This window comes from Octopus sinensis, linkage group LG8 (genome assembly GCF_006345805.1).
Source record: "Octopus sinensis linkage group LG8, ASM634580v1, whole genome shotgun sequence".
NCBI classification, from domain to species: Eukaryota; Metazoa; Mollusca; class Cephalopoda; order Octopoda; family Octopodidae; genus Octopus; species Octopus sinensis.
Window position 1 is genome coordinate 81,397,421 of NC_043004.1, and position 23,666 is coordinate 81,421,086.

Below are 23,666 nucleotides of genomic sequence, written 5' to 3' on the forward strand. Positions count from 1 at the left end.
ATTTTATCAACCTGAAAAGAATGAAAGGCAAAGCTGACCTCAGTGGAATTTGAGCTCAGAATGTAAAGAACCAGAATGGATCCACAAATTTCACAATGCAGACTGTTGACAAAATGTGATATAAAATTTAAAAAGGAAAAAAGTGACTGTGTGGGTTGAGACACTTGCTTTCCAACAAAGCAGTTGTGTGTTCAATCCCACCACATAGCACCTTGGACAAGAGTCTTCTACAAAAGACCAGTTGTCAAGCTGTGCTGAGAGATACACCACACATGTATTGGGTCATCCCATAAATAATGCAGTTTTTTTCAGTTACATGAACAAAAAGTTGGAAGGGGACTTGCCTTGTCCTTATTCTTAGTGCAAGTTTTGAAGAGTGCAGTTCGATTTTAAAAGTTACTTTTTCAAAGCTATAATGGAAGTGACAAAGGAGAATTGCTTTACAAGTTCAATAAAGGCAACAACGCAATGGAAAGTGTGAGGAATATTAATGCAGTATATAGGGAACAGACAATAAGCATAAGCCAGTGTCAACGGTGGTTCCAGAAATTCCGAGCTGGAAACTACAGCCTAGAAGGCAAGCCACATCCTGGAAGAGCTGTAGAGCTCAACGAGGACATCATGCAAACCATGGGGGAACAACATGCCATCATAACTGTTGAGGAACTAGCAGAGAAGTTTGGATTTGGTAATTCAACTAGTCATTCAAGCCAGCACTAGAAGATAAACAACCATCTTTGGTTTCAAGACGAAAAGTGTTCGTCCATCAGGATAATGCTCAGCCACATACAGCAAGAATGACATTCCAAACGCTGGAGCAGTTTCAATGGGAAATGATGCCCCACCCACCATATTTGTCGGACATTTCCTCATCTGATTATCATTTATTCTGTAATCTTTAAAATCATTCGGATGGAAAAAATATGAATTTTGTAGACGAGGTCAGAACAGTACTGGAGAAATACTTTTCATCACGGACAAGTAAATTTTGGAAGAGGGGCCTTGCAAATCTACCAGATAGATGGAAGAGCATTGTAGAAAATGAAGGAGAGTATATTTTTGATTAAAAAAGAACTTTGTTTATCTTAATTTTGAAAAATAAAAGAAGTATAGAAGAACCCCATTATTTATGGGATGACCCAATAAATACGTACATACATACAACAGGCTTCTTTCAATTTTCATTTACCAAATTCACTTACAAGGCTTTAGTCAGCCTGGGGTTATAGCAGAAGATACTTGCTCAAGCTGTCATGTTGCGGGACTGAACCCAGGATCCTGTGGTTGGGAAGCAAGCTTCTTACCACACAGCCCTAGGCATGTGATTGTCGTAAATGACTATCGACATCATCACCATACAAGCGATGTTGTTCGTTTCCAGTCTTCCCTGAAAAGCATGTCTGTCCATGGATAAATATTACCTTATTTGGAAACAATTGAGTGTTCGCAAGGGGGCGGACATCCAGCCTTAGAAAATCCACTTCAATGAATTCTGTCCAATCCATGGAAGCATGAAAAGTGGACATTAAATGATTATGATGATGATGATGATGTGTGTAATGAAGACAAAACTGCCAAAAATTCTGAATATATAATATTTTTATACAAAAAAAAAATCAAAAAGTAAAACAAGAGTGAAGAAAAAGAAGGAAAAAAATTTAAACAAATGTGATTCTGTTGCGAGCTGCATTAATGTGCCAGACATTGAGTTCTTCATATTCTTCAATGCAAGCATCAACGGTGTCAGGCTTGTGGCCCTTTGCCATACACAATTCCATCACATCAGCAACCTTCAGGGATTTACTTCCATGTGTCGAAGCAGCCATGTCTTTGATGATGGAGAATATCTGGTCAGTCACATTGGTACTCCTAGAATGAAGAATGAACGGAGATTTTTAAAATGGTAAATATGAGAGGATACAGAGGATAAAGATTGTTTGCCAACATAACATGGCAGTCCAGGTTTAGGACAAATGTTAGTTATTTAGCCCCAGGAGACATTGTCTCCAGTTGGCTATACAACACGATCTGTCTCCTGGGGCTTAATAACAGTAACATTTGTCCTAAACCAAGACTGTGGTATGTGGTGTGGCGTGTATGTGATGTGTGTGGCGTGTATGTGATGTGTGTGGTGTGTGATGTGTGTGCATGCGGTGTGTGTGGTGTTTGTGTGCATGTGGTGTGTGCATGCAGCCCTATTTTGCCACTGGTTGTTGTAAATGAGCATCACTGTCATACAAGCAAAGTTGTTTGTTTCTAATCTTCCACGGAGAACCTGCCTGGGCATGGGGAGGTGGGAGGAATGTTACCTTGCTTGGAAACAGGTGAGGGTTCACTGACGGGGCAGGGTCATCCAGATGTAGAAAAGCTATCTCAGCTAATTCCATCTGACCCATGCAAGTATGGCAAACAAACATGGACGTTGAGACAATAGCAGCAGTGATGATGAGGTGCTGAGAGGATCATCATCATTATCATCATCGTTGTTTAACGTCCGCTTTCCATGCTAGCATAGGTTGGACGATTTAACTGGGGTCTGGGAAGCCAGAAGGCTGCACCAGGCCCAGTCTGATCTGGCAGTGTTTCCCACAGCTGGATGCCCTTCATAACACCAACCACTCCAAGAGTGTAGTGGGTGCTTTTTATGTGCCAGACGAGGCTGGCAAACGGCCACGATCGGATGGTGCTTTTTACGTGCCACCGGCACAGAGAGCAGACGAGGCTGGCATCGGCCACAATCGGATGGATATACTTGGAAAATCGGTTTGAGTGAGCGAGTCTAAGTAAATGAGAAATGAGGAAGCGAGGTGGAGGGGAAGAGATATGGAGAGGGAGGGAGAGGACGAGAAAGAGATATGGAGAGAGAGAGAGAGAGAGAGAGATAAATATTAACACTTCAACAAAATGTCAGGAGGAGCAACATTTTTATAATTATCAAAAAAAAAAAAAAAAAAAAAAATCAAGAAATTGGTTTTAAGCAAATAATAATAATTATTATTATTATTATTAGACTACTAGCAGTATCGCCCGGCGTTGCTCAGGTTTGTAAGGGAAATAGCTATAAAGCATTTTTAGAGAGTTATAGCAAAAAAATGGAAAAAAAAAATGATGGTAAATTTTTTTTTGAGAGTAAAAAAAGGTTGAGTTGCGTCCCCTAGACAGTCTGTGGTTTGTTTTTTTTTATTCTCGACCCCATGTCGAATTTATCGATTTTTTTCAGAACTGGGGCAACTTTTCAAAATTTTCGCTGCGTTAGTTTTGAATTATGACATTGGGCTATGTGTGTGTCAAGTTTCATCAGAATCGGTTGAAAGCCATGGTCAGGGTGAGGGTACGAGAAAACAGACACACAGAAACACGCACAGACAAACTGCCGTTTATATAGAGAGAGATGAAAAAGATGAAGCATGCAATGACGAAAGCAAAGGGTGTTGATGGAAAGGGGAGGGGTGGACAGTTATGATAAAAAGGAAGGAATTTAAGGACATTTGACAGGATAAATTGATTTTCAAAGCTGTACAGCACCCAGATGAAGAAAGAAAAACAAAAAAAAGCCATTTATATTTAACCTCTTTCACACAAATTCACAAAACAAATTCTGCCCAGCATTATTAGAATGAAGTTATTAGATCAGAGAAAATAGACATGTTGCTAGGCAACAGTCTGATGATGGTGCCAATTTTGGTGCAGATTCTTTGATCTTTAAGCCTAGTTAAATAATCAGACCTTTATGTTACGTTGTAGAGTTCAGAGGTTTAATATCATAAACGACTTCCTTGTTGCCTCTTTTCTATCGAGAGAAACATTAGTTATGGAACTTTGACATATACTACAGGGTCGCTAACTTCATTTTAAGTAAATTAAAGTCAAAGTGTGTGTGTGTGTGCGTATACACACACATGTATATACACGCATTCACACCTATGCATGCAGAGAAGATGGACGTTAAACGATGATGATACACACTAATATATATATACATTTCCTTTCATACATTTCAGCCCTGAGGCCGTGGCCATGCTGGAGCACCTCTAGTATCATCATCTTTGCAACAGTCATTCTTATGCAATTGGCTTTTGGAGGGAGTTCAACACACACACACACACACATTACATATATACACATACACACACATATTCCTAAACGCACACGTAGACAAACACACATATGCACACAATATATGCATATACACACACACACACACACACACTATATGCATAAAAACATACATACACAAAATATATGCATAAACACACCACACACACACACAATATATGCATACACACACACATATATATATGCATAAACACACACACACACTATATATATATATATATATGTATGTGTGTGTGTGTGAGTGTGTGAGTGAGTGAGTGTGTGTGTGTGTGTGTGTGTGTGTGTGTGTGTGTGTGTGAGTGTGTGTGAGTGTGTGTGAGTGTGTGTGTGAGTGTGTGTGTGTGTGTGTGTGTGAGTGTGTGTGTGAGTGTGTGTGAGTGTGTGTGTGTGAGTGTGAGTGTGTGTGTGTGTGTGAGTGTGAGTGTGTGTGTGTGTGTGTGTGTTAAGGTACATACTCTTTGCCTCAAACGATAATGTTAGCATTTGCAACTTTATATCAACAGTTATGACTGTGAGAAATAAAAACTTAACCCTAGAATTTAATAATAGATTCTTAGAAAACTATTACACCATTAAAAACAAAAGTTTTGCAGAACACTGGACAGGAAAAGACATGGAGGGGGGGAAACGCAACACAGGGTAATAATATTTATTATCTTAAACGATTTCCTTTCAGCCGTTTTGAGTGAATTCACAGAAAGGAGAACAAACGAAAACTAAACTACAATTTAGAGAAGGAGAGCAAAGAGGACGAAGATGATGGGGAAATGGAGGGAGAAAACGGAGACGGTGACGAACGGTTTAATCAGGGGAAACAACTCTTGCACAATGATTTTTTTTCCCCCCTTCACCATCCAATTTTTTTGATCTTGCAAATTAAGTACAGGACGTGTCTGTGTAATTCAATTTATTTAGAATCTAGATTTTTCTGGTTCCAGTGCCACTAAGTGGCGTCTTTGGCGAGTCCTTTCTACTATAGCCTCAGAATTTCGCGTGTGTAGGGCAGCCAGCTGTGGAAACACTGCCAGATCAGAGTGGAGCCTGGTGCAGCTTCCTGGCTTCCCAGACCCCGGTCGAACCGTCCAACCCATGATAGCATGGAAAACGGACGTTAAACGATGATGATATATATTTTTTCTTTCCCCCCCCCTCCAGTTTATTTCTGTGTTCCTTTCTGTCGAAGAGCATAGGTTCTTTTGCTCAACACACACACATGCATGCACCCCAAGAATTTAGCATACTCATCATCTTCCTTTAACGTCTATTCTCCATGCTGGTGTGGATGCAAAATAGAGATTGATAGTTAAGTACAAGACTTCAAGATGCAAGTACAAGGGAAGCGTGGCCCAGCATGGCCATATCCCAATGTTTGACACCGTTAACGGAACAACAACTGACCTGGTGTACATATCGTATTGTGGATTGAGAGAGTCTTTGGACATTTCCATCAGTCTCATAGCTTCATTCACATCTTCCTTTTCAACAACATCTGCAAGTCGAAGGCGAGCCTGGAAGAAATAAAATGCAAGATTAAACAAATTCATCAAGATGCTATTAACGAGGATTAATATTGGCGTTACTTGGGATATATTTCCAAAACCAAGGCAATACCAGATTCTAAATTGAATTTACCATTAATAGTCAATCATCATCATCATCATTTAACGTCCGCTTTCCATGCTAGCATGGGTTGGACGGTTCAACTGGGGTCTGGGGAGCCCGAAGGCTGCACCAGGCCAGTCAGATCTGGCAGTGTTTCTACAGCTGGATGCCCTTCCTAACGCCAACCACTCCGAGAGTGTAGTGGGTGATTTTATGTGCCACCGACACAGGTGCCAGACGAGGCTGGCGAACGGCCACGCTCGGATGGTGTTTTTTATGTGCCACTGACACAGGTGCCAGACGAGGCTGGCAGACGGCCACGCTCGGATGGTGTTTTTATGTGCCACCGACACAGGTGCCAGATGAGGCTGGTTAGAAATATTGAATTTCTAAATATCTCAAAGAGACATGAGCGGTGGTGGAGTGATAGAGTGGTTGTATACTGTCAACTTAACGTGACAGTCCCGTAAAAGGAATCACACCACCGCTATTTAGCCCTAGGAAGCATCGACACTTCCTGTCGGTTTTGACACGTTTCCTGTGTCCTTATATTTGCGATGGGGAGACAAGCACCCCCACTAGCTAGGGCCCGCACCTAGAGACATGCATGCTTCTGAATCTTGCTCGTCATCAGTCTAGGGTAGCAAGGCCTGCTAGTTGAGATGTTTGTCAAGGCAACAAATCACAAGTGTTGTGTGGGAATCGGCAAATCAAAGAATAGACCCATTGTTTTCTTTTCATGTCGGTGGTTAAAGTAGGATTTGCATCTGGCTTCGTAAAACTGTCACCAGCAACGACTACCCCAAAATAGAGTTGCTGCCTGAAAGGTGCAAAGGTGTTATCCTTCAGGACTAGAAGGAAATCACCACACAGTGCATGCCCCCATAATTCTACTAATATTGCAGCCAACAACCATTTTTGAGTTTGTCTTAGAGAGAATGAAATCTTTACCGTTTCCAACTTTTAACAGACATCAACCCTACAACGCTAACATTACCAATATGTATTTAAATAAAATTTATTTATTAGACTTTTTCACCTTATTTAAGAGATGGAGAGTCTGACAAATTAAATTAACGTAAATCTTGGATAACTGGGTTTTTTTACCTTTTTGTCAAATAAAGCCTCATGGTCAAGTGAATTTAGTACAAAGAAAAAGGTCACAAACCCATCATGTGTGTGTGTGTGTGTGTGTGTGTATCCTATTCATGAGGAATCATTTACATTATTTACATTTGACGGATATTTGTGCTCATCTTGTTTGTTGTTAACACAACGTTTCGGCTGATATACCCTCCAGCCTTCATCAGGTGTCTTGAGGAAATTTTGAACCTGGGTTCTCATTCCGAAGGCATGAGAACCCAGGTTTGAAATTTCCCCAAGACACCTGATGAAGGCTGGAGGGTATATCAGCCGAAACGTTGTGTTAACAACAAACAAGATGAGCACAAATATCCGTCAAATGTAAATAATGTAAACTATTTACATAGAAACAAGTGAAATCCACCAAGAGAATTATGGTGAATCAATACAGGTTTGATAACAATAAGGAACTGAAGTTCCATGGTAGTGAAAATACTAACCAAAGCCGTGGAAAGTCGGAGGATAGCAAGCAGTGTCCTAGCAGAGGTGAAAGTTGTGTCTTTACTGTTACGAGATTCTTTGCGCATTTCAACATAAGCTCCAGTAATATAATCAGAAAGATTTTCAGGAATAACTGGTTGTTTTGATTGGCATAAGGAAATATAACGCCTGAAAATAAAAGAGGGAAATTAAAACTCAGTATTTTCTTATAAAAATGAAAGTAGGAGGAAAAGAAATATGGTTTAAAAATATGTAAACTAATACTGCAGGTAAGTGGAGGTTTTCTAGATTATGGAGGATATTCATCATCATCATTTAACGTCCGTTTTTCATGCTAGCATGGTTTGGCTGGGGTCTGTGAAGCCAGGAGGCTGCACCAGGCTCCAGTTCGATCTGGCAGTGTTTTTACAGCTGGATGCCCTTCCTAATGCCAACCACTCAGTGAGTGTAGTGCATGCTTTTTACGTGCCACTGGCACAGGTGCCAGGGTGGGCTGGCAACGACCACGATCAGTTGGTGGTTTTTACGTGCCACCGGCACGGAAGCCAGCCAAGGTGGTGCTGGCATCAGCCACATACGGATGGTGCTTCTTAAAGGTAATATTTGAGGATAACTACGAGGGTTTTAGGTTAGTCCCACAGTGTGGCACCTTGGTTAAATGTCTTTTTCTTTAACATTTGGCCAATTAGAGAGCCTTGCAAGTGGATCTGGTTGACAGAAACTTAATGTATACACATATATATAAGTAAATATACTTTATACATGTTGAGTGTGTGTGTTATAATTGAGAACAAACAGTAAGAGTTTCAAATGTCGAAGCACAGAGCTACAATGCATTCTCGTCAGCTATTAACATCACTGAAAAACCGTTGAACAAAAGGGAAAAAAATACATAAGAAATACAAGCAACTATATTCTCACATTTGAAACTGAGTTCTATAATGGCAGCCTTTTACTTTTTGTCCTAAATTATGACATATATAAATAATTCTCTATTTCTCTAATATCTTTTTTTGTTACTTTATATTATTTTATGTGTGGCACATAAAACGCGCCAGTTGTGCATGGTTGATGTCAGTGCAGCCTGACTGGCTCCCATGCCGGTGGCATGTAAAAACCACCATTCGAGCGTGATCAATGCCAGTGCCACCTGACTGGCCCCCATGCTGGTGGCACGTAAAAAGCCCTCGCTACACACTCAGAGTGGTTGGCATTAGGAAGGGCATCCAGCTGTAGAAATCTTGCCAGATCAGATTGGAGCCTGGTACAGTCAAACCATCCAACCCATGCCAGCATGGATAGCAGACGTTAAACAATGATGATGGTGATGATATATATATACACAATACACACCACACATACATCATAAATATATGATCATAGAAGTCATCCAACATGGCAGATTTCCTGTAGTCAATCCTCTTGCTTCCAAGCAAGGTAATAATATATTCCCATGGTCAGATACGTTTCTGCAGAATATCTGAAATGAATAACACTGCTTGTGACAGATAATTTTAGAATTATCCCTTGATATCAAGACAAACACACACATTTATGACAGGATTCTTTCAGTTTCCATCTGACAAATCCAATAAGGTTTCAGGTCAGCCCTAGGCCTATAGCAGTAGCCATGCTGTGGGATTGAACTCAAAACTACATGGTTGGGAAGCAAACTTCTTAACCACACAACCACGACAGTGCCTAATACTAATGTGAACACAAAATACTTTTAATTCAGAAAATTTAAAGCAAATGGAGTTTGCTGTTTTAAAACTATTCCCCTCGGCATAAAATCTGAAGCAAAATAAAATAAAATGAAGTCGAAACTAAACATAGATGTTTAAGAGAGAAAAATTATCAACCTCATTAATTTCATGTCGAGTGGAGTGAACTGTGCTGGAGGTTGGGTGTTATGTTGGTGAACGTATGTTATGTGTTGGGCCAACCTGCAAAATAACAAAAGACAATATAATCAAAATAATTATCGTACTCAATCAACATTCAGAAATATAGAAGAAACTAACGAGACAAAAACTAGAATCTTACAAAAGACACGTTGTTAAGACAAACCTCAAACCTATTCCGAGATGCACAAAAGTTATCTGCCCCTAGATAATGATTACCTCCCCTTTGTTACTGTATGTTGAAATCTATAAAGCCTTTGAAATAACGAAGAATTTAATACAATAACTGTCATTAGCAAGCTGGTGTTTCGAAAATGAATTAAAATGAAAATTTGATGGAAGGTTTTAATTTAGATCACTTTATTCTTTTTATTACCATATTTTCGTTGAAATACACAGCTTCTGTTTTAATTAATTTTAAAAATAATTTAAAACAACTGTCATTATTAATCTGGGGTTTGGAATGCAAAGAGAGAAAGTTTTGATAGAAGTTTCAATTCCGATCACTTAAAAACAGGAGGCTAGCATACAGAACTAGAGGTGGTCTCAAGCGGTTTGGTATCAAAAGATTTAAATACAGCAAGGAATTTGATGAGGGAGATTTAGCTGTTGACCACATAGAAGCTCTCTCACTGACTAACACACTCCATGGGTGAAAAACACTTTTGTTATATTTCTGTTGAAATACACTATTTCCATTTCAATTTATTTTGAAAATAACGAACAATTTATTAAAATAACTTCTCTTTATTAAGCTGGTGTTCAGCAATTAAATTTACAAATAGGATTTAATTTAGATCCCAGTAACCTTTTTGTTACATTTCTATTAAAATACACTGCATTACTTACATTTGATGGATATTTGTCCTCATCTTGTTTGTTAACACATTTCAGCTGATATACTCTCCAGCCTTCATCAGGTGTCTTTGGGAAATTTCGAACCTAGGTTCTCATTCCTAAGGTATTTTTCGATATTATTGTTATTATTATTATTATTATTTCAGGTCACTGTTTGGAATCGAACTCGGAATCTTGGGGTTATTAGCCCACGCTCTTAACCACTATGCCATAAGCCTGTAAGCACAGTGGTTAAGAACGTGGGCTACTAACCCCAAGATTCTGAGTTCGATTCCAGGCAGTGAATCACAATCATCATCATCGTTTAACGTCCGTTCTCCATGCTAGCATGGGTTGGACGGTTCGACCGGGGATCTGGGAAGCCAGAAGGCTGCACCAGGCTCCAGTCTTATCTGGCAATGTTTCAACAGCTGGATGCCCTTCCTAACGCCAACCACTCCGTGAGTGTAGTGGGTGCTTTTTACGTGCCACCTGCAATAATAATCAACAACAACATCAGCATCATCATTGAAAAATAACTTAGGAATGAGAACCCAGGTTCGAAATTTCCACAAGTCACCTGATGAAGGCTGGAGGGTATATCAGACGAAACATTGTGTTAACAATAAACAAGATGAGGGCAAATATCCGTCAAATGTAAATAATGTACCTAAGTCCTCATCTCTTAAATATAGAACTGTAAAATACACTGCCTTGGTTAAAAGTAACAAAGAATTTAGTAAAATAACTGATTAAGTTGGTGTTTGAAACAAAATCTTCAGTCAAAATTTTATGCTACTTTAATTTAGATCAAAGCATTCTCAGGTGTGTTGGCAGAGAAAGGTTTAAGCCAGCCGTAGTCAATTGTTGCTTACCGTAAATCATTTTCCCGATCAGGTTTGTCTTGTATCAACCACAAAAGATCAAACCTTGATAAAAGAGCAGCAGGAAGCTGAATATTCTGTTCTAATGATTTCTTTGGGTTATATCTTCCATATGCAGGATTGGCGGCTGCAAGGATGGAAACACGAGCGTTCAAGCTCGTCATTATTCCAGCCTATAAAAGACAAATGGTGAATAAACAGTTTTAAAAATAGTTCAAGAAAATAAACACAAAAGACGAGAATGAAAAAGAACTCAGGATTTCTGTCATAAAATCAGTCAGTCAGGTACGGCAATACCAAACATAGAAAATAAGGGCCAGGACAGACAGCTAGAATGATAGGGATCATCAGTTTGCTCAGACCTACACAAGGCATCCCTCAAAGACAATTGTACATTGTTCTTTACAAATATAGAGATGTACAAATTCATACATTTAGAAAGAGAGAGAGAGAGAGAAAGAAAGTGATTGAGATAAATACAATTAGGCTTGATAAATATACATACATATATATATATGTATGTATACAGTTAATCCAAAGCACAAAAAAACACAACGCGAGGATGTGGAACAAATATATTATTATTGGACGCTCAGGAAAGAAGGAGGGTTTAACGTTTCGAGCAGAGCTCTTCGTCAGAAACATAGGAAAAGGAAAGATCCAGAGAAGGGAAGACGGAGGAAAAAAAATCGCCAACGGTACACAAGCAGTCACATTTACTTGTGTGGTTAAGAAGTTTGGTTCCGTCCCACAAGGCAGCATCTTGGGCAAATGGCTTCTACCATAATCCAAGACCAACAAATGACTTGTGAGTAAAATGATACAAGCAAAAAAAAAAATTCTTGGAATTCCTTACTTTGGCAATGGAAATTGTCTGTTGTTCCATAACTTCATGAATGGCAGTTCTGTCTGCATCCATCATTTTGTCAAACTCATCAATACAACAAATTCCTTGGTCAGCAAGGACAAGAGCGCCGCCTTCCAATGTCATCTCTCCAGTCACAGAGTCCTTCATCACAGCAGCCGTAAGACCAACACCAGAGGAACCACGACCAGTTGTATACTGACCTACAAGTAAAACATATATATATATATATATACACACACACACATGTATATAGACACACGTATACATACATATACACACACACAGAGTTCCAGATTCCAAACACATGGTTCCAGATTCAGTCCCACTCACTTTGGGCTATAGCAGAAGACACTCGCCAAAGTGCCACAGTGGGACTGAACCCAAAACTACGTGGTCCAGAAGTAAGTTTCTTTACCCACATAGCTAATATGGAAAGGTGAAGGCAAAGTGTTGTTTAAGATAGTCGCCATAGAATAATAATAATAATCCTTTCTGGGGGGGAATGGGCTAGTCAGTTACACTAACCCCCAGTACTCAAATGGTACTTATTTTATTGGCCCCCAAAAGGATGAAAGGCCAAGCCAACCTCGGTGGAATTTGAACTCAGAACATGAAGACAAAGTGTCACAAAGCATTTGTCTGGTGTGCTAACAACTCTTCCAGATTCCAACAACAACAACAACAACAATAATAATTCCTTCTAGTATAGACACAAGGACTGAAATTTTAAGGGAAGAGGACCAGTCGATTACACTGAACCCAGTATTTCACTGGTACTTAGTTTATCAACCCCGAAAGGATGAGAGGTAAAGTTGACCTCGGCAGAATTTGAACTCAGAACGTGCAGATAGATGAAGTGTCGCAAAGCATTTCACCCAGTGTGCTAACCATTCTGCCTGCTCACCACTTTTATAATAATAATGATGATGAGCACTCAGAGTACGCAAACCTCCGCCATGGCAACACAAACATCCTTTCAACGATTAACCAGGGATGATTTTTAAAATGAGAATATCTGAAATAAACTCGACTACTTTCACAATCGGGAATACTAAAAATGAACCCAGCTGCTCTCAAAAATAAGTAAACAGGAAAAATAATCCAGAGTCCTTGTCCAGTACCTGATTGATCCCAATGGTAGTCATGGAATGTGAAGTATGTGTGAGGGCCGTGTTTCCAATACTGTGTGTGTGCATCGTCTACAGTGCAAACAGGGACAGTTTTCTCTATGAAGGCTTTTTTTTAGTCTATCCACTGATATAGTGTCTTTACGACCATTAAGGTCTATAGTGAAAAATTTATCTGTACATGAAAGAAAACAGAAAGGACCTGCATAAGGTGCTGTTAACGGAGGTTTAACACTTGGCATTTTGTCCAGCTACAGATTCTGCCAGCTTTCCACCTTGGTGTTATGTATTATTGATCTTAAAAGTTAAGTGAAAGTTGCCCTCGCTAGGATTTGAACTCAAAACATAGAGCTGGAACAAGTAATACTACAAGGTATTTTTATCCAGGATGAGGTATTAATACTTACTCCTTGGGGCCAATCTGTCAATGTAGGAAAGAAGCTGACTCTTAGCAACACCAGGGTCTCCCATCAGACAAATATTGATATTACCTGACAATAGAAAAGGAAAGTGATTTAAAGATAGAAATAATTATAAGACCAACCCATGCCAGCATGGAAAACAGACAACAAAGGATGAAGGCATAATGTTCTTATCCACATATTATCAAATATTTCCCCAAAAAGACTGTTTATCCAATAAGGAAAATCTATTCAGTATCCAGTCCAAGATAACAATGATGGTGCTTCCTTGTTTTGACATTGCTTCATAGGCATGGTGGTTTGGTTAAGAAGTTTGTTTTTACCACATGGTTCTGGGTTCAATCCTATAGCATGGCACCTTGAGCAAATGGTTTCTATTATTGTCTCGGGGCAACCTAAGTCTTGCGAGTGGATTTGGTAGGTAGAAACTGAAAGTGTGTGCGTGTGAATGCGTGTGTAGGTCCTTGTCATGATATCATGTGATAGTCGTAAATGAGTGTCACTGTCGTACAAGCAGTGTCGTTCATTTCCAACATTCTATGAAAAATAGGACTGGCCATGGGGAAATACAACTTTGCTTGGAAACAGGTAAGGGTTGGCAACAGGAAGAGCATCCTGCAGTAGAAAATCTGCCTCAATAAATTCCATCTGACCCATGCAAGCATGGAAAAGGGGACACGAAACAATGTTGATGATGATCATAATCATAAAATAAAAACAAATTAATAATGCCAGAATCTTAATCATAAGTTTCAAATTCAAAAACTTGTATTTCTAATTTAAGCAACTTATTGAAATGAAGTTCATTTTAATCATAAAATCAACAACACATGGCAAGTAGCAACCCTTTTCCTTTACAAAATCCTGCTTTGAATCTTATTTCAGTTCCTCTAATGATTAATAAGGCTCCCATGCCAGTGGTACATAGAAAGTACCAGCTGAATGTGGTCGATGCCAGTGCCCCCTTAATTGGCTCCTATGCCTGTGGAACGTAAAAAGTACCATCAGAATGTGGTCGATGTCAGTGCCCTCTGACTGGCTCCCATGCCGGTGGAACGTAACAGGCATCATCTAAATATGGTCAATGCCAGCAACTACTGACTAGCTCCCGTGCCAGTGGCACATAAAAAGCACCCACTACACTCTCAGTGGTTGGCATTAAGAAGGGCATTCAGCTGTAGAAACTTTGCCAGAACAGATTAGAGCCTGGTGCAGCCTCCTGGCTTTCCAGTCCTCAAACCATCAAACCCATGCCAGTATGGAAAGCAAACGTTATTCAATGACGATGATCTTCAGAACTCACCCCTAATTTTCATCCCTTGCGGGGACTTATCTACACCACCAACCAACAGAAGCAGCAGAGCTTTCTTCACATCATCGTGACCATAGATCTCTGGGGCAATACTGCTGGCCAGTTTGTCATAGAAGTCGTCCTCTGAAATTAATAAAAAAAAAAACATCTATAGAATCATGTTAGAAAATACTCTCTCAGACCCGAGGAATGAATACACTCGCACACATGCAAAACAAGGTGGAAAAACATTGCACTGAATAACCAAGGATAAAGTAATATTTTATTAAAGCTGAAAAATTCTTCACAAACTAGGATTCACTTTCACAGGACAATTTGTTAGACAGGTGCAATATTCTATACATATAAGTTTGACATGGGCGATTCTTTCTTGTCTTGGGATTCACAGTCAAACGGCTGGGTGGAATTAAACAAAAAATTAGATGTGTAGAATGATCCAGTAGTGTTGCTGGGCTTTGTATTTTTTTTCATAGCTCCCATGGTTACCGAGATAATCTACTATAATAATACTCTTGTGTTTATGAATGAGATAGTAAGTGTTGATAGATGAATAAGGAAGGAAGGGGTGATGTCATACTTGGTAGTGGGATGATGAAAATTGTATGCTGAAAAGAATAAATCAAACAGCGTTTCAACTCTGTGTGAATATGTGTGTGCATGTAAAAGGGGTGTATGTGAATGTGTGTGTGTGTGTGCAATGGAATTGGGATGGTTCATCTTTGTTTACTTAGTATTTGGGTTTATTTTTTGTGTTGGTCAGTTATTTTTAGCAATTTGACAGAAAAAAAAAGTCATTCTAAAAATTTTTTTTTTTAACATAAGCATACGCAAACAAGTCAAATGCTTACACAGAACAGGTTCTACAGCCACATCATCCAAACTGACCGGCTGATACCAGGTTGAGTTGTTAGTCTTAATATAAATTTGTGTCATGTTTCTCTGTCCGTTACATTTTTATATTCGTTAACCCTTCCTAGACCGTTGGCGCAAAGACAACAAAACTCAAACTAGCAACTCCCTCAATCCTAGGGAATGTCCTAAGAGGATCTATTTTTTTAAGGGCTGCCTAATTGGGGTGCCACTGGCACCCCTATTTTTACTGCATTTCAAACTAAATACATAGCATTGCCGACCAAATCGGAGCAATGACAATGAATGTCATACCATGGACTCCCAGGGAATATGATAGGGAGGTTCAATTTCTGAAGGGACACTTAACTGGGGACCCACTGATCCCCCTATTTTTACTGCATTTACCTCGCTCCTACGCTTATTGATTAAGCTTGGCACATTTTCAGAAATTACACAAGGGTAGAGGGTCGAAGGATTCAAAGGTGCCTTCCACAGGAGCTTGCCTGAATGCTACCTGAATGGTGGCTTCAAGGTTAGTATAAATATATATATATATATATATATATATATATATATATATATATACTCACACACACTCACATATATATGCACATATTCATTCCTCACACACACATCAGGATTCCTCAATTTCCAGCCAGTACTCCCAACACATTTGACAACCTGAACCTGAGCAGGAGACAACTCTTACCCCCAATGTACCAAAGACTGCAACCAAACAAAGTAACAGGCAACTGGTCACTGGTGCATCTCAACTTCTCCGCACCATCACATTTACAAACACAAAACTATCACAACAAAAAAATCAGAAAACTTACCAGCGACTGTTTTCAATTCATCTTCTGTCAATTGCTGGGCATCCATCTCATCATCATCAGTCTTATTCATTTTAACAATCCTCTACAAAAAAAACACATCATATTATTCATTATTATTATTATTATTATTATTATTATTATTATTATTATTATTAAGGTGGCAAGCTGGCGGAATCATTAGCACACCAGGCGAAATGCTTAGCAGCATTTCATTTGCCGCTATGCTCTGAGTTCAAATTCCAAACATATACATATATATATATAGGCATGGCTGTGTTAAGAAGCTTGCTTCCTAACCACATGGTTCTGGGTTCAGTCCCACTGCGTGGAACCTTGGGCAAGTGTCTTCTATTATAGCCTCAGGCCAACCAAAGCCTTACATGAGGATTCGGTAGATGGAAACTGAAAGAGGCCCACCATGTGTGCACTATATATATGTATATATAGCCAGGTGTGGCTGTGTGGTAAGAAGCTTGCTTACCAACTACATGGTTCTGGGTTCAATCTCATTGTATGGCACCTCAGGTAAGTAAATTCTAATACGACGATTAGACTAGGGATGAATACTCAAGTGGTTTCCCCATTGCTTTCTCCAGACAGGTGGGATTTGAACTCAGAATGTAGAAAGCCAGAAGATATACTGTTAAGTAGGGGTCTTCAACCATTTTTCGCATATGGACCCCTTTGGTTCCTATTTTAATTGGATGGACCCACATAAGTAAAAAAAAGCCTTACTGTATTTTTATTATTAAATATTATCAAGAATTGTAAAAAAATTTTAATATTTTGTGGAAATATAAGCAATTTACTGCAGATAAATTTTAACAAAATCTTCTATGGACCCCAGTTGAGAACCAGTACCATAAAGCATCTCTTACCAATGTGCCAATGGTTCTCCCACTCTCCCATTGGCATGGAGTTGACCCTTTTGTTACCAACCCAGCTGAAACCAGCTCTGGCTCTGTGTACAAATGTCTTGTTTTCATAAGTTTTGAATTAAAATCTTCCACCAAACCTTAGTCACAATTTATGTTCCTAACACTTGCTTTAAGTTATTTTACTAAATTCTTTGTTAAATTTAAAGTAATTGAAAGAAACAGAGCATCTCAAAATAAATAGAGTAACGAAAGGGTTAATATGGTTTCAAAAAACTGAGGATATTATTTCACCATGTTTCTTATATTTCTCTTTCGAACCATACTAATATCATATCCAGTACTATATTTATTTTGAAAAGAGATACAGAATTTCCCAACCAGTTTAAGATATTTCAAAGAATATGTTAAGAATACTTACATTGGCTTCAAGGAATGTATCAGAGAGTAGACCAGCACTGATTTGACCGTAGCCAGTTTTCATCATAGGAAGAAATACCTTTGACAGTTAAGGAACTAAAACAAGAGTTTGAGTTACAAGGCACAGAATTATTCATCTAAATAACAGAAAGAGTTCAAATCCTCACACTAGTGATGCTACATAATGACAAACCTTTAACATCATCATCCTTTAACGTCCGCTTTCCATGTGACATGGGTTGGACAGTTTGACCGAGATCTGGCAAAGCTTCTACAGCTGGATGCCCTTCATAACGTCAGCCACTCAGTGTAATGGGTGCTTTTTTACGTGCCACTGGAACAGGAGCCAGTCAGGCAGCATCGGCCACGTTCAGAAAGTGCTTTTTACGTGCCACTGGCACAGGAGCCAGTCAAGGGGCACAGGCATCAGCCATGTTCAGATGGTGCTTTTTACACATATTAAAAGTGATAATGTGCTGTATGCGATTGAAGGGAATATCTTTTTGTCCTGCTTTGGTTTGAAATCTTAAGTGTCAGGTTACAGGAATTGTGGTTGTGGGTAAACCTAACAAATAAATAATTGGCAAGTTTTTCCAACTGTTAAGGGACCAGTCTTAAGAGAATAAAGTTGGTGAGTCGTGTCCTCAATATATACGATCGACAAGATGACAAGACAATAACATTAATAGAATATAAATCCAGAAAACAGTGGAACAGAACTAAATATTCAAACATCGTTTTAAGTCTTGTCTCATCATTGTAAACACTAACAAAAATATATAAGGATTATTGATGTTAAACTGTGTTAAAACAGGTTGTTTTGGGAAGGTTGTTATGCCAATAATGAACACACACACTGGTTTTATTTCACTTCTTTCATTATTTATTCATAAATTGGTTAACTACTTCAACAATTAACTAACAGGTTGTTCCATTTGGATAATCAATCAACCAGTTAGGTTTGTCCAAGTCCTTTCATTACCATTTATTTCTTTACTACCCACAAGGGGCTAAACACAAAAGGGACAAACAAGGACAAACAAACAGATTAAGTCGATTAAATAGACCCCCACTGCGTAACTGGTACTTAATTTATCGACCCCGAAAGGATGAAAGGCAAAGTCGACCTCGGCGGAATTTGAAACCACCACGTGCTAATGATTCTGCCAGCTCGCTGCCCTTAATTACCATTTGTGACCTCATGAATGACATAGTCCTAGGGAATGACAATGAAAGGACTTTGATAAGCCTAACTCACTGAACAATTCACCAAACAATTAACAAAACAATCAATTAGTTAATTGGCTAAATAATTAACCAATTGACAAAGAGAAAATAATGATGTAAAATACAACCAGTGTGTGTGTGCTTCTTACTGACATAATGACCCACCCAAGATACAACAAAATACACAGATAGAAATAAAAGTAATTTAGAATGAGCAAAGCGTTATCAATGCCATTTCTATTTTAATCTGACACTGCAATTCTATCTCTACATAAATTCTTGTGTATTGTATATCACAGTTTGCTATTATTATCATTATTATCATTATTATTATTATTATTAATTATATCGTGAGAAATTGAGAAATTGCCAAGAAGAGCAGCAGCAAAGCAGCAGAAAGGATACACCAGTGATGCTGACATGGTCACCAGGTTGCACGAGACGAGTTATCTCCCCTTTACAGACAACCGTCATGCTGCGTGGAATGTTGCCAACAGGTACTTGGTCGCTCTGCAAGGAGAGAGAAAAAAAAAACCCAAGTCAAGATGATAATGGTAATAGAGAAACAACAACAGCAGCAGGAATAATAAAATTTGAAGAAAGCAACAACAACAACAACAAAAGTATAAATAATATAAGCTAAATTTAGTTTTTTTCTATTTCTGAAATGAGTTAAATAGTTATCACAGACAACGAAATATACTTTTACATAACATTCAAGTGAATTTACGGCAGGATTCTCATATAGAAATACTCAAATACAGGAAGGAAACTCGGCTGCTATTTCTAGCAGATGGAGTGACCACTTAAAACGCTTCCTTCAACTGAATTCAATGTTAGTGGATGATAAAACAACAGGCAGTTGTCGGAAGACAGAGCAAGGAATTTGAATATGACATCAGGAAGAGCGTTCATTCCAAGTAGAAGATGGAGAAAGATGCAGCCTTTGGACTGTCCAGACTTGACCAAACCATACCGATATGGACATTCAACTCTTCAGCATTTGATCTTGCCATATCCGGCCAAAATCATCTAACTCATCATCATTATCGTTTAGCATTCGTTGTCCATGTTGGCATGGGTTGGACGGTTTGACCAGGGGCTAGCAAGCCACACCAGACTCTAGTCTGACTTTGGCATGGTTTCTGCAACTGGATGCCCTTCCTAATGCCAACTACTCAAAGAATGTAATGGGTGCTTTTACGTGCCACTGGCACAGGGGTCATTTGTGTAACACTGGTATCTGCCACAACTCCAATTTTGCTCGGCTTGGTGGGTCTTCTCAAGCACAACGTAATGCCAAAGATGTGGTTCATTCATCATTGCCTCCATGATGCTCAACGCTCAAAAGGTGCTTTTTACATGCCGCCAGCATCGGCCACGATTACAATTTCACTTGGTTACCCGTCTTACGTTAAAACTGACCAGATCCAGCCACTCACACCTACCCTACAATGTCATTCTAAAAATATACAACCACATCATTGCAATATTGCAGCTACAAGAGAATGCCTGATAAATTCAAGACAATGTGAATAAATAAACAATAGAATGGACAAAGAAATCATCATCATCATCGTCGTCATCTTAACGTCCGTTTTCCATGCTGGCATGGGTTGGCCCGTTTGACTGAGGACTGGCAAGCCAGAAGGCTGCACCAGGCTCCAATCTGATCTGGCAAAGTTTCTAGAGCTGGATGCCTTTCTTAACGCCAACCACGCCAAGAGTGTAGTGGGTGCTTTTACATACCACCAGCATGAGGGCCATTCAGACGGTACTGGGAACAACCATGCTCAAATGGTGTTTTTCACATGCCACCAGCACAGGTGCCAGTAAGGCAATGCTGGTAACGATCACACTCTGGATATTAAAGGGTTAAATGATGTGAAACAGATCATGTTTTATCTCACATTTGAAGGCACATGGTTAAGGTATTGTACTCAAGACTGCCAGATCATGAGTTCAATTCCCAGACCATGGGTCAGAGGGTTGTCATTTGAGTGATGCAAAGGTCTCATCCACCAGGAGCAGTAGAAAATCACCAATACATGGTGGATGCAGCGATGCACTGTTACAGCGCATGACCCCATATTACTACAATATCCTTTGAGCTGTGAGGGGACCAGGATACCAAATAACGGACCCAACGTTTCCTCTGCATCTTATAAAAGGTGACTAAAAGGTTGAGGTAGGATGTGCTCCCCAACCCCATAAAACCCTTGCCAGTAACGACTACCCCAAAACAGACCCCTGGGTTAGAGTTATCACCTAGGTGGTATGAAGGTGTCACCTGCCAAGAGTAGCAGGGAATCACCAAGAGATGGTGGGCACAGCGATGCACTGTTAAAGCATGTCCCCCATTACTCATCATCATCATCGTTTACATCCACTTTCCATGCTAGCATGGGTTGGACGATTTTGACTGAGGGCTGGCGAACCAGATGGCTGCACCAGGCTCCAATCTTGATCTGGCAGAGTTTCTACAGCTGGATGCCCTTCCTAACGCCAACCACTCCAAGAGTGTAGTGGGTGCTTTTTACGTGTCACCGTTACAGGGGCCAGTGAAGCGACATTGGTAACGATCACGCTCGAATGGTTCCCTTTTACGTGCCACGTGTACGAAAGCCAGTTGGCTGCTCTGGCAACGATCACGCTCCAATGGTGCTCTTGGCACCCTACTAGCACAGGCATAAGTGCCAGTAAGGCGACGCTGGTAACGATCATACTCGAATAGCCGCTCTGTCAACAATCACACTCGTATGATGCTCTTTGCACCCCGCTAGCACGGATGTCAGTCATCGAATTGATTTTGATTTCACTTGCCTCAACAGGTCTTTGCAAACAGAGTTTAGTGACCAAAGAAGGAAAAGGTACGCACTGCAGCTAAATCACATCACACCTCTCGCCAATCATTACCCTCGGTAACTTTAATATTCACAACTCCACACAGGTTTTGCATTGCCCCTTCAGATGCGGCAGGCATCAAAGCTAAATCTTCTACAATACCAAACTCTCTGTGACAGCATCTTTTACCTGTTTCAGTCAGTAGACTGTGGCCATGCTGGGGCACCATCTTGAACAATTCTGAGTTAAACAACTCCATCCCAGTACTTTTTTTATATTTTTTAAATCCTGGTATTTATTCTATCACAGCATGGCCACAAGTCTAATGACAGAAACAAGTGAAAGATTAAAAGATGGAATATGGTAAAACCATTTTGGAATAAAGAAATAGACAATTAATTTCATGCAACACTTACATGTTCTTGGATTTTAAGATCCTGGAACTTGATGAATTTCGAACCTCGGCTCTGTAAATAAAGACGTCCTCCGGACCTATTTGTTGTGCAATCCTGACTGGGGCACATCAACAACGGCATAAAAGTAGGGGAAGAGATCTGCAAAAATAAACATATGTAGTGGTTAAGAGCACAGGCTACTAACTCCGAGATTTCAAGTTCGATTCCAGGCAGTGACCTGAATAATAACAATAATAAGTTAAGCAGTTGTGGTCGATGAAAAAGGTAGCATTAGTATCAATAATTGTTGGGGCCCTGGGAACAGTGAGCAAAAATCTTGAGAAGTACGTGGAACAAATAGGGGCTGCAATAAGGGTTGAGCACTTGCAGAAAACAGCACTGCTTGAATACGCCGGAAGGTGCTCGAAAAATAACAGGTGTTACCTTAGTTCACTGGTAGTGAACAGCTGACACTGTAGTACATCTCCAGCGTTAGAAGATGTGCAAAGGAAATAAATAATAATAGTAATTAATCGAAAAATACCTTGGGAATGAGAACCCAGGTTTGAAATTTCCCCAGGACACCTGATGAAGGCTGGAGAGTATATCAGCCGAAACGTTGTGTTAACAACAAACAAGATGAGGACAAATATCCATCAAATCTAAATAATGTATATAATTCCTCATCTCTTAAATATATATTTCTTTATTGCCCACAAGGGGCTAAACATAGAGGGGACAAACAAGGACAGACAGAGGGATTAAGTTGATTACATCGACCCCAGTGCAAAACTGGTACTTTATTTATCGTCCCCGAAAAGATGAAAGGCAAAGTCGACCTCGGCGGAATTTGAACTCAGAACGTAGCGACAGACGAAATACAGCTAATCTCTTAAATATAGAACTGTATTAACAAAGTTTCTAAATTCATTAATTAATTAAACAAAAACAAAAAAAAACAAAAACTAAGCTGCTTTCTACTACAGGTGGGGAATGGAGTGACTGGTGAAACCTGTGTCTATAGAGAACAGGGTAGCAGGGCTGTATGGACAGGATTGGGGAGAGCGAGGTAAGCATAATGCATGAAAAAGAGACAATGTGAGGAAGAGAAGACGGATCTTTTCGGTTTGAACGGCAGTTTTTAACATAATTTCTAGGTAACTAAACACTTTTAAACTTCGTATACTGGTAGAATGTGTTTATAAAACATCTTTTTCTCTCAGCTTTATTGAGAAAATTCTATAGTTTGTAAGATATTTGGGGTTTTTTCTTCAATTTCTGCAATTTCAACCAATCACCGACATCTATTGAGTTAAAAAACATTCTGTGCCTTATGAATATGTCCCTCATTTAAGAAACAGATTAGGTTTATTTACATTTGTGAAGAAAAAAAAGATACCCTTCCCCCACCCCTAACCCTAAAAGAGATTGAAATGCAATAGATCGATTCTAGGGTTATAATTATGGGTGACAATTTCATATGACACCACTAGAAAAAACTGCTGCTCAAACTGAAAAGATCCGAGAAGACAAGATGTAGTTTGGTTTGTTGCAGTGGGGC

At 39.5% G+C, this 23,666-nt stretch overlaps 1 protein-coding gene across 1 annotated transcript in view; it reads right to left on the bottom strand.

The window, feature by feature from the left end:
- Positions 1 to 1,581: 1,581 nt before the first annotated feature.
- LOC115215005 (DNA replication licensing factor mcm7-like) overlaps positions 1,582 to 23,666 on the bottom strand; it is a 35,691-nt gene continuing 13,606 nt past the window's right edge. Inside the window, exons 6-17 of the mRNA XM_029784118.2 lie at positions 22,127 to 22,264; positions 19,272 to 19,376; positions 17,641 to 17,718; positions 16,345 to 16,426; positions 14,648 to 14,779; positions 13,330 to 13,413; positions 11,784 to 11,995; positions 10,919 to 11,100; positions 9,165 to 9,248; positions 7,302 to 7,470; positions 5,515 to 5,624; positions 1,582 to 1,869 (exon numbers count right to left, since the gene is read on the bottom strand). Of these exons, the coding sequence (XP_029639978.1) occupies positions 1,659 to 1,869; positions 5,515 to 5,624; positions 7,302 to 7,470; positions 9,165 to 9,248; positions 10,919 to 11,100; positions 11,784 to 11,995; positions 13,330 to 13,413; positions 14,648 to 14,779; positions 16,345 to 16,426; positions 17,641 to 17,718; positions 19,272 to 19,376; positions 22,127 to 22,264 (1,587 nt within the window). The 3' untranslated portion in view covers positions 1,582 to 1,658. The remainder of the gene's footprint in view (positions 1,870 to 5,514; positions 5,625 to 7,301; positions 7,471 to 9,164; positions 9,249 to 10,918; positions 11,101 to 11,783; positions 11,996 to 13,329; positions 13,414 to 14,647; positions 14,780 to 16,344; positions 16,427 to 17,640; positions 17,719 to 19,271; positions 19,377 to 22,126; positions 22,265 to 23,666) is intronic.